The sequence below is a fragment of the Pelodiscus sinensis genome, chromosome 12, assembly GCF_049634645.1.
Source record: "Pelodiscus sinensis isolate JC-2024 chromosome 12, ASM4963464v1, whole genome shotgun sequence".
In the NCBI taxonomy this organism is placed as follows: domain Eukaryota; kingdom Metazoa; phylum Chordata; order Testudines; family Trionychidae; genus Pelodiscus; species Pelodiscus sinensis.
The window spans coordinates 3,828,673-3,839,759 of NC_134722.1; the positions used below are offsets into that span (position 1 = coordinate 3,828,673).

Below are 11,087 nucleotides of genomic sequence, written 5' to 3' on the forward strand. Positions count from 1 at the left end.
CCAAGCACCCGCCTGACCCAGCCCTGCAGCTGCAGAGGAAGGAGCCTCCCTGACCCCGGCTCCTGGCTGGCAGCCGGAGGCCGCTGCGCTCCCGTGCCTCAGTTTCCCCGCGTGCCGGCTGAGCGCTGCCCCCGCCGGCGGGGAGGGGGAGGGGGCGGGCGGCGGAGCCGGCGGCGCCCCGGGCCCGCTGCCGCCGGGGGAGGGAGGTTCCGTGTGCGGCTCCCCGGCCCGGCCCCGAGAGCCCCGCCCGCCGCTGGGCGGCCCGCTGCCCCAGGGCGGGGCCAGCAGCGGGGCCGGGCCGGGCCGGGGCGCAGTGGGTCCCCGGGCTGCCGCTGGTGCAGCCAGAGCGCAGCCATGGGGCGCATCGAGTGGGCCATGTGGGCTAACGAGCAGGCGCTGGCGTCCGGGCTCAGTGAGTGGGGCGGGGAAGAAGGAAGGGGAGCAGGGGGAGAGGGTAGGGAGGGGAGCTGAGGAGGAAGGGGGGTAGGGAGGGGAGCTGGGGGAGGGGGGAGCAGGAGGATAGGAAGGGGAGCTGGGGGAGGGGGAGCAGGGGGTAGGAAGGGGAGCTGGGGGAGGGGGAGCAAGGGGGTAGGAAGGGGAGCTGAGGAGGAGGGAGGGGAGCTGGGGGTAGGAAGGGGAGCTGAGGAGGAGGGGGGAGCAGGAGGCTAGGAAGGGGAGCTGGGGGAGGGGGGTAGAAAGGGGAGCTGAGGAGGAGGAAGGGGACCTGGGGGTAGGGAGGGGAGCAGGGGTAGGGGGTAGGGAGGGGAGCTGAGGAGGAGGGAGGGGAGCTGGGGGAGGGGGGAGCAGGGGGGTGCTGGTGGACGAGGGCTGGCCTGGTAGGCGCTGGGGAGGGGGGTGCAGGGCTCAAGAGGAGGTTGGAAGTGGCTGCCTGCCTGTCCCAGGATCATTGGCACTGGGGGGCCAAGGGAAGGCTCCTCTCTGGGTCGTGGGGTCTGAGCAAAGCCCACCCCTCACAGGTCCCAAATTGCAAGATCCTCGCTGAAGACTCCCCACCCCCCGCCCGGGGGGCCTGGGCAGCAGGGGCCGCAGGGCAGCGCTGGCCATTCGGGCAGTGGTTGGGCCAGGGTTGAGGAAGTGAAAGACTGAAATGGGGAAGGAAACAGCGGGGCTGTTTTTCTCTGAGGCCTCTTGCTTAAGGAGGCGCTGCCATTGGCCTGATAGCATCTGGTAATAACAGGGCCACGAAAACTCCCACCGCAGGGTGGGTTCGCTGCTTGCGCCACCAGCTTCGCTTCTGTAGCGACACCGGAGTGCACGGGGCCCTGTTCACACCAGGGAGCTGTGCTGCTTTGTACCGTGCCGCCCCCCGTGCGAAGGCCGTTACCCCCGTCTAAAGCGCTTGCAACTAGGATCGTGCAGGAAGGGAAATAAATATCCGCACACAGGGCTGACAGCGTCCACGCGGCCTCCCCCAGGGACATAGCGACTCTGCAACAGGGAGCCAGGCCTCCGCTTGACCCACAGCTCTGCCGCTGGGAAGAGTTTGTGCAGGCGTCTCTTCTTCCAGAGAAGGAGCTAGGATCCCCCATGGATTTGTGACATGCAGGTCCCTCTCCCCCGCCCCAGCCATGACCTGGTTGCAAACTTTGCTTTAGCTGGCATCCAGCGAGGAAAATCTCTCGATTGTAGCCGGTTGTGTCGCTGGGACTCGCCGACGCTGGAATCAGGACACAGTGGGTGTTGCGGGGGCGGGGCTGGCGGGAAGAGAGGAATGAGATGGCAGGAAGGGAGCCTTTTGCTGCTTGTGACTGGGCGTTGGTACCGTCAGGTGACTGTCACCACCGGGTGACATGGTGACAGGGGGCAACCTGGAGTCTGCCGGAGTTCTAGGTGTGGCCCGTGAGACCTTTTGTTACCCATGCCTGTGCGCAGGGTTGCCAGATTCCACTGGTTTTCCATCCACAGTTGTTTTTTTCTACTTCTTTAGTCTGGCGCTCTCTGGTCCAGCAGCATCCGTGGTCCGGCATGACTTTAGTTGTCCACTTATCGTGGGTGTGGCCAAGTTTCCCGCGGTCCCATAAAGTTGGGCTGTGCTGTGATTTAGCTCTGATTTACCCCTCAGTGTCTTCTCAGAGCCCAGCAAGCAGTGGCAGGGCTGGTCATGCTGCCAGACAATACTGACCTCCTGGCAGACTCTCTGGTTCGGCACCTGTATTCTCTGGTTGGGACTAGGGAGGTTCCACCTGTATTACTAAAGTGACGCGCATGTAAAGCAAGGAGGTGTGAAGTGAGGTGTGCGCTGATTGGCTGTGCGCTCCCTCTGCGTCCAATCACAGCGCCGCTACGGTTCAGTCGGCACCGCCCACACGTTTTAGGTACGCCAGCGCAGGGAGTAAAACCGCCCTCGCCCGGGACACTGGGTTGGGTGCAACATCTTGCAGCGCCCTGAGATGGCGGATGCTGCTTGTGCGGCTGGCTCGCTAGCCTGGGTGGCCCATCGCTGCATTGCGGCCTAGTTCCTATGGACAGCTGGTCGTCTCCGAATCCACCCTCAGCCTGGCCCCCTTGCTGGCAGTGAGGGTTCAGACTGGTAGCCCGAAATACTGTCCCTTGGGCGTGAAATTCGGGGCCTACTGAAGTCGTTGGCAAAACTCCTGCTGGCTTGGATGGCTCTGGGCTATTGGCGGCGGGCGGAACGGCAGGCGTGTCGTCTGGCCATAGCAGTGTGTCTGAACAACAAGGGGGTGCCATGCGCTAGCCCCCCCGGTACATTCTGCGGCACCTCCCTCATGCTGCGGCCACGCTGCTATTTTCACTGAGCTGGCTCCCTCTAAGCTAGCCACCGCCGCCCACTGTGGGACGCTCCCCCATTGCAGGGTGGACCTACCCTGGCTCTCCTGCCAGCTCTGCAATGGGGACGCGCGCAGAGCGAGGGAGCTGGGGAGAAACAGGCCAGCACCTGCCGGAAGCGCAAACCCGCAAATGGCCGGTTTATAAACGGGAATGTGCAACGCTGTAAGCAAAACGCGCAGCTGCTGGCAAGTCCTATGCCCGTGCCCAAGCGTTAGCAATCGCCCGCCTGGATCGGGGTGGGTCCGGCAGGTCTGGGAACCTGTCCCAACGCCAGCGGCTTTTGGCCAGACGCAAGGCATGGATGGACCAGGCTGTCTGGTGAGAAGGCTCCTCCATCCATCACGTAGCATCCGACCTGTGGCCCGAGGCAGGCGCGGTCGTAGCACTTGGAACCCTTACCCGTGCCAGCTGGGGAGCTGCCTAATTAGTGATTGGCGCCTAATTAGTGTGTGCCTGCCACTATCCCTGCAAGTGCAAATTACCCACGTTTAGTGGGTTAAAGAAAGTCCCCAAAACGTGCAGTGGGAGGCAGAAGGAGGGTGATGGTTTTGGCAGGGGCGGGCAATAATTTTTTTGGGGGGGGGCGCTTCATGAATTTTGGTAGGTGGGCATGGGCTGAACCCCTGGAAGGGGTGGGGCCTCAGGCAGGAAGGGGCGGTTCCTTCTAGGTGCCATGTGCTCCTGGCGGGAAGAAAGAGCTGCCAGCCACTTTGAGCAGAGAATGACTCCTGGCTCCCGGAGGGTGGTGACCATGGGCCAGATCAAACAGCTTGGCAGGCCGGATCTTGCCCACTCCTGGGCTTGGGAAAGGTGGGAGAGAGTTGCAGATGGGGGTAGATTCCAGGCTGGGGGAGGGCTTGTGCCTTGCACCGTTGAGGGTTTTTTCCCCCTGTTTAGACATGAACCAGGAGTCTGGTTGTCTGAGAGGAACCGAATCCAGTGCATGGGTCCTGGCAATGGGGCTGCTTGGTCTCCCAGAGCTAGTGGTGCTGGGAATCTCTCCCTCCAGGGGATGCTGGGCTGCAGGGTTCCCGGCCCCTGTGGGAGGCGTTGGGAATGTCAAGGCCGTGTGTGTTTTGTGAAGCAAGGCAAGAATGTGGCAGCAACTAACTTACCAGGAAACAAGGAAGTTTCTTAACTTTGGGCCTGCCTCTGAGCTGTAGCACATCCCCCGCGGGACCCACGCCCTCCTCTAGGGCTGCGGCTTGAAAGCACAGCCTGGGGACCGGCTTGACCAGAGGGAGAGCTGCATTCCTGTCCCGGCTGCCGGCGGAGGTAGGCCCTCGGCGCAGCCCTCCTGCAAAACTGGCTCTGCTCTCGGGCAACGTGAAACTGCCCTGCCAGGCCGGGGCCCTTTGGCAGATGTGGGCCCACAGGCAGCTGTGTCCTCGCTGGGGAGGGCTGGCTTGGCCGGCGAGGGGGTGGGTTCTGCTCGGTCGCTGTGGCCGCGTGGGTTGGAGAGATTCTGCGCGTGGCTTCTCGGGACACCCTGGGAAAGTCCCTTTGCTGATTCCCAGCCCGGGTTTCTGGTTAATGTGCGAGATCTTCCTCCTGTCCCTGGTGAAGGAGCCAGCTTGGTTCAAGGCTTGTCTCCGGGCAGGCAACGGCAGGGCTTTCTTGTGGGCAGGTACCCAAGCCATGACGGTCGCTAGTCCTGGACTAGTGTTTTGTCGCTGCAGTGACTGGGGCCTACAGCTGTGAGCTCCACGAAATTCTCCCGAGTTCATCCTTCCTCACCCTCTACCGCCACACCCGACCCTCGCTCCACCAGCAGAGTCCCCAAGCAGTCCTGTTCCTTTGCAGGGACATGCGCCTGCCCGAGGGTGCCAGGCGCAGTGACACCCGATGCCCTCCTCCCTGGCCTGGCATTGAAACCCGTCCTCCACTGAGCTTGCAGGGGATTTCTGCTGTCTGTTGTTGCTGGCCCACATGGGATGGAAACCGGCATAGCTGGGGCCGGGCTGACCTGCCATGGCCACACCCGGCTAGATGGCGTGTAACTGGCCAAATGCCTCGCAGCGCGTGTGATGCCCGGCTCCCGGGTATACCGACCGACGCGGCTGAGTTTGCAACTCGCTTGGCTGGATCCGGTTTCCAGCTTTCCTCCGGGGAAAGGTTTTGATTCAAACAACCGGGAAAATCTAACAGGGGCTCTGTGTGTGGCTTGATACGGCGGGGGGAAGGGAGCCACGGAGGGGCAATATGAGGATATACTGGCATTAGAAAGGTTCAGAGAAGGGCAACTAAAATGATTAGGCATTTGGAACGGGTCCCATATGAGGAGAGATTAAAGCGACTGGGACTTTTCAGCTTGGAAAAGAGGAGACTAAGTGGGGATATGAGAGAGGTCTATAAACTCATGAGTGGTGCAGAGAAAGTGAATAAGGAAAAGTTATTTACTTGTTCCCATAATATAAGTAGTAGGAGCCACCAAATGAAATCAATGGGCTGCAGGTTTAAAACAAAGAAAAGGAAGTTCTTCTTCACACAGCACATAGTCAATCTGTGGAACTCCTCGCCTGAGGAGGCTGTGAAGGCTAGGACTATAACAGGGTTTAAAAGAGAACTAGATACATTCATGGCAGTTAAGTCCATTAATGGCTGTTAGCCAGTATGGATAAAGAATGGTGTTCCTGGCCTCTGTTTGCCAGGGGATGGAGATGGATGGCAGGAGAGAGATCGCTTGATCATTACCTTGTTTGGTTCATTCCCTCTGGGGTACCTGGCATTGGCCACTGTCGGCAGACAGGGTGCTGGGATGGATGGACCTTTGGTCTGACCCAGTCTGGCCAGTCTTATGTTCTTACTCTTGGGGGTGCTATTTTTGTAGTGCATGAAAACTGGGGCAGCCCCATATCTCGTCTGGACTTTAGTCTCTCTAAATACAACTGTCCGTCATGGCATGTGGGGAACCCAATGAACGGCAAGGCCGGGGATTAGTATCGCTCGGGAGCAGTCACAGGGAGAAGAGCTTGCTCCGGGTTCAGAGGCGCTCCGCAGTCGGGTACCACTAGGACGGCGCATGGGGACGTTTCCTCTGCTTTATTAACCTTCTCTCTCTCCCTTGTCTTTCAGTTCTAGTGGCAGGAGGGATCGTGGCCGTGGCAGCGCAATTCAAAGGCTGGCCGTTTGCTGCTTATTCCATGTATCCTTTTCCAGAACCGCCCCGTTCCCCGGCATCTCGCTGGCAGAGCCTCCTGGGATTGCATTTTCCTGACAGAGGGCTCCGTTTCAGGGTCCCGGCGCTTTGGGAGAGCCAATGGAAAAGCTTTCACAAGTGGACAAAGTCACAAAGAAAAGAGGTTTTGGTGGGATGGGGGTATTTCAAACTCCTTTTGCACAATGTCAACCTGTGGAACTCCTTGCCAGAGGATGTTAAGACCAGATTTCAACAGGGGTCAAAAAAGAGCTAGATAAATTCATGGAGCTTAGGTTCATCAATATTTCTTAGCCCGAATGGGTAGGGAAGGTGTGCTTAGCCTCTGTTTGACAGAGGCTGGAAATGGGTGACAGGGAGGGATCACTTGGTGATTCCCTGTTCTGTTCATTCCCACTGGGGCACCTGGCATTGGCCCCTGTCGGCAGACAGGGCACTGGGCTAGATGGACCTTTGGTCTGACCCAGCCTGGCCGTTCGTATGTTCCCCCAACTACTAGACCGAACAGCAGCAGCTTTGGGGCCAGGGTGTTAGAACCCGGAAGTGGAACTGATTATACATGAGCAGTGAAACTGACTTGCTGAATTCCATGGGCCAAGCATTCAAGCGCCCAGCCGCTGAGGCTGGGATACGCTGCTGGTTAACCCCCTTTGTCGTTGTGTGCGCAAAGCGGGGGGGCCCAGCCTCACGCAGGGCAAACATCTCTTCCCCCTGCCGGGGGCTCAGCTGGTGGTACCCTGTGCCAGTCGTCGCTTAGTTGCCCAGAGGCACTGTCTCCCTCTGGAACATCGGCCGTGGTCCACGGCCACAGGGGGATTGTGGCTTAGCTGGGCTGCCACGGACTGTTCCGGTTAGGCCGTGTCAACGTAACCGGTGGGAGGACCGGGAAGCTTATTTGCCTTAACTGGCCCCTCTTAGAGCAGCTGGGGTCTTTGTCTGCTTGCTGGAATACCCCCGGGGGAAGCGGAAAAAGGGCTCCACCATGGAGAGATGGTAAGGATCACCCCACTTTTGTCTCTATCTATGGGGTGGGGGGTGATCTTGCAAGGAGTCTTTTCTGGCTCTCCGATCAGGCTCCCCCGACACCACATGTTGCCCTCCCTAGCAATGGACTGGCATGAAGCAAGGAGACAATATGCTCAAAGCTAAGGAAATGGATAACTAACCTGCGGAACTCATTGCCACATGATAGTAGGGCCAATAGCTTAGCAGGATCCGAAAGAAAGATTTAGATGGGGAGGCTTGAAAAGAGCATCTTTGGTTAGTTTACTTTGGATGAAACCTGATAAATCCTCATGCTTCAGGCCCACTCGACCTTCTCGCCCCTTCCCCTGATGCAGTTGGTGCTGGAGGAAGACAGGCTATTGGGCTAGCTGATCCTGCCTGGCAATTGCTGTGTTCTTCAGGCTAGAAGGCCCCACCTAAGCTTGCTGCCTCCTGCTCCATCGCAGGTCTCCAGGCTGAACTAGAGGAGAATCACTGAGCAGTATTGGGGGCATGAGACATGGCTGAGCGGCTTTATTCCACCAGCAGGATGGTGTGCTAGTTAAAGTCTTGCCTTGTGGCAGGGGGGCGTGTCCATGGCTTGACTGAGGTTAAAAGCATCCATAGCCCTAAGATTCATGGCTGAAAGGACTCTGCTGGGGGGTGAGCCGAGGAGGCCGTAAGGGAGCTGCAGTGGTGCAACCGGGCTCGCGTCTCTGCGTATCGCAGCCCTGCTGCCGTATCCAGGGAGCTGGCTCCCCTAGCAGCCGGGTTTTCTTTGCCCTGAATGCCTGGCATGTGCCGGAGAGCCAGGGCTGAGGTCACTGCTGTTTGCTGCTCGCTGGTGATCGCGGGGGAGGAGACTTCTGCACGCCCATGTTTTCGGCTGCACGGGTGAGCGTGCTAAGCCCTGGTCAGGGCAGAGGACAGGGCGTGGTGAGGGCGGTGAGGGGCATGTGCCCCATCCTCTGGGAACCCTTTCTGAGCCCCCCTTTCTCTGTGTGCTCTCTGTCTCTCCACCCCCCGCAGTGGCCAGAAGTACTTGACAGCCGTGGTGAAGATTTTTGGGCCGGTCACTAGGAATTACTACGTCCGGGCCATCCTGCATGCTGCGTAAGTCCGGCGGGCTGCCCGGCCGTGTGTTATGCAGCGCTGGGTGCCCCGTGAGCTGCTGCGTTCCTCCCCAGAGGTGGCTGCATTTCGGCAGGGCTGTGCGCGTGGCTCGGAGTTTGGGCTGCGCTCTGTGAGCCTTCAGGGCAGATGCAGAGAGAGCAGGAGGTGGGATCTTTCCTTTGGGGACGGGAAGCTGCTCTCGGCAGGGGCTGCTTCCGTATCGGTTCCTGCCTCCTGGCGGTCAAATGGCGGGCGTCTCCCCAGCTTGGCTTTGCAGGGAGTTTGCGTGTAAACGGGCTGCTCTGCCGGCCCCGGGTTGTGGGCCGGGCTGGCCCTGGGCTTGGATCTGAGTCTGCTACAATCCCCCAAAGGCTGCCCGAGGGAGAAGCCAGGAGCGGGTGGCGAAGCGTCCCCGTGAAACGCATGCTGCCGCTTTGGGGTTGGCACCGTACCCAGCCTGCCCCTGTGCCCGTCCCCAACTCCCCCATGGCAGACAGGCGCTTTCTGTCTGGCCAGCCAGAGAGAGAACCGGCGATTCGACTCACCAGCGGATAAAAGCGTTTGATTGCTGGGCACACGGACATGGGGAGTCTGCGGCCCCCCTGAGGATCCCTGGAGAGCACCGGCTCTCTGCTGCGCTACCCACCGACCTTTACCCCGTCCCCCCCTGTTACTCACAGACCTTTACTCTGAATCATTTGGAGGGTTGTCTTAAAGGAGCTAAACTTCTGTCTCTCTCAGCCTGGCGGTGCCTGCGGGTTTCCTGTTATCCACCATCCTGGGCACTGCGTGTCTGGCCATAGCAAGTGCTATCTATTTATTGGTAAGTACACAGGCCTGTCACCTTACCTGTCTCGTGAGCTGAAGAATAGGAGCTCTAGGGGCTTACGCCGAAAGACCAGGTGGTTTCGGCCCCCAGCGTCTGTCTTTCTACTCCCCTTGCGTGTCTCACGCCTCTGACAATCCGCTTGCTTGCTCGTGCTCTAACCAGGGATATAGCCGATGAGAATTTATTTGCCACCCAGCGGCGTTGCCTAGTGGTTAGAGCACGAGGCAGGCAGGACTCCTGGGTTCTATTTCTGGGTCTGGGAAGGAGCATGGTCTAGTGAAGGATAAGAGCAGGGGACTGGGACATTCCAGCGGCCTCTGCTGCTCACCTGACCTGTGTGTGCCTCGGTTTCCCCATCCACAAACCGTGGCTGATCTTTAGCTCCAGTCCCCTGGGAGGGGTTAATGAGTTGGATTGGCACAGAGCTGGCTGGGAGCTGCAATACAGCCTGTCACACTGCTAAGCCCCCCCCCCCCAGTTTCCCGAGGTCTGTCCCCCTCAAATGCTGAGCGTTTTGAAAACCTCCGGGGTGCACCTAGAGTGAGGCTGGCCGGCGGGGCGCCCCTAGGGTGAAGGGGAGAGTGCTGGGCTGGGGGGGCTCTGTGCGGGGGGGCGGGGAGAGGAGACTGGGTGCTCACTGCCCTGCGGGGGCTGCTTTGCAGGCTGCGATCCGGGGCGAGGAGTGGAACCCCATTGAGCAGAAGAAGCCCCCGGAGCGGCCCCCGGTGGGAGGAGGCACCATCAAGCAGCCCCCCAGCATGCCCCCGCCGCGGCCCCCGGTGGAAACGCGCAAGAAGCAGCCCTTGGAGGAGGCCGCCCAGGAGAACCCCATCCCGGTCACCTCCGAGGCCGAGTAACGGCTCCGCCCTGCGCGCTGACCCGGCGGGGGAGCCGGACCGAGCACGCTCCGCCCGCAGCCGGGCACCCCGCAGCCTGCTCCGTAGCCTGCACTGCAGCTCCCTTCTGGGGTCCAGCCTGCTCCCCTGGCAGCTTCCCCCAGCTCTTAGCGTCACAGCCTGCCAGCCACGTGCACAGGGAGGACGATGGGGCCCACCCTGCCTATGGGGGTGTATCGGGGGGGGGACCTCCCCTGGGTGGAGGCCTGGCCATGCTGGATGACAATCCTTGGATTGTCTCCTTTGGACTCCGAAATAAAACGAGTGAAGCAGTCTCTGATCTCGGTGAGCGGGGGCGGGGGGACCGGCAGGGGGGACCCCTTGGGCCTTGCTATGTTGTTGGGCTGGTGCTGAGCCACTTGGGCCCTGCCCAATTCCCCTCGGGGACCAGGGCTTCCCTGCCAAGCCTCATGGCACCACTCGGCAGGGGCGGCGGGGGGGCATGTGCCGCTGGCTGCTGGGGGAAGCCCCCGCCCAAGGGTCTCTCTGAGCTGGGGGGGGCTCCTGTAGGCGGAGGAGGCTGAGTGGCTCCTGGAGGGGATGTGTAGCACCCAGGCCCGGCGCTGGCTGGGCTCACCCTGCTGGGGGTCGGTGGGGGCAGAAGCCCCTGTGGCCAGTGCGGGTGGAGCAGGTGACAGGCCAGAAGAGACGCTGCTCTGGGGCCATTGCTGCTTGGAGCCTGCGTGCCCCCTCCCTTGCTGGCTGCCTGAGGGGGGGGAGGCAGGCAGATGGGTGGGGGTCGCCCAGCAGGGGGGGCTCCAGGGCAGCTGCTCATGACGGGGGGGCCCATAACAGGGAGTCAGCAGCATGTAGGGGAGCGGAGCACGGCCCCCCAGCGGGCGGGGGTCAGAGAGCCAGGTCCTGCCTCAGGTGAGGAGGGCACCAGGACTTTCCTTGGGGGGCGGGTCCCAGCCCCAGGTGCTCGGGTGGCAGTTTGTAGCTCTGGCCTGCAGGGGGTGCTGTGGGCTTGCCGGTGCTATTCTGCCAGGGCTGTCAGCTGCGGGCAGGGGAGCCCAGAGGGCTGGGATGGGGGGGGGAGGGGGGTCTAGGGTTGTCCCATCCTGGGGGGCAGGCCAGGCCCGTGACTCGCGGCCCATCTGTGCCTGGTCTTTGTGGCGAGGGCCGGCTGATGTCCTACGAGCCCAGGCGGCCCATGGAGGGGCAGTGGCAGCAGGAGCTCCCCAGCCATGGGGCTAGTGTCCATGTGGGGGGCAATGGCCGTGCTAGGCTCCCATTGGGCTGCCCCCCCCAGGCTCTGGGCTTGCTTGGCTTGAGATTGCAGGGGATCAGCGGC

At 61.1% G+C, this 11,087-nt stretch overlaps 1 protein-coding gene across 1 annotated transcript; it reads left to right on the forward strand.

Annotated features, from left to right (window-relative positions):
* Window positions 1-251: 251 nt before the first annotated feature.
* On the forward strand, window positions 252-10,068 carry CYBA (cytochrome b-245 alpha chain). The gene is made up of 6 exons (XM_075939889.1): window positions 252-412; window positions 5,890-5,959; window positions 6,890-6,964; window positions 7,985-8,068; window positions 8,810-8,891; window positions 9,560-10,068. The coding sequence occupies exons 1-6, from the start codon at window positions 355-357 to the stop codon at window positions 9,752-9,754; spliced, it is 564 nt and encodes a 187-aa protein (XP_075796004.1). The 5' UTR covers window positions 252-354; the 3' UTR covers window positions 9,755-10,068.
* The last annotated feature ends 1,019 nt before the right edge of the window (window positions 10,069-11,087 follow it).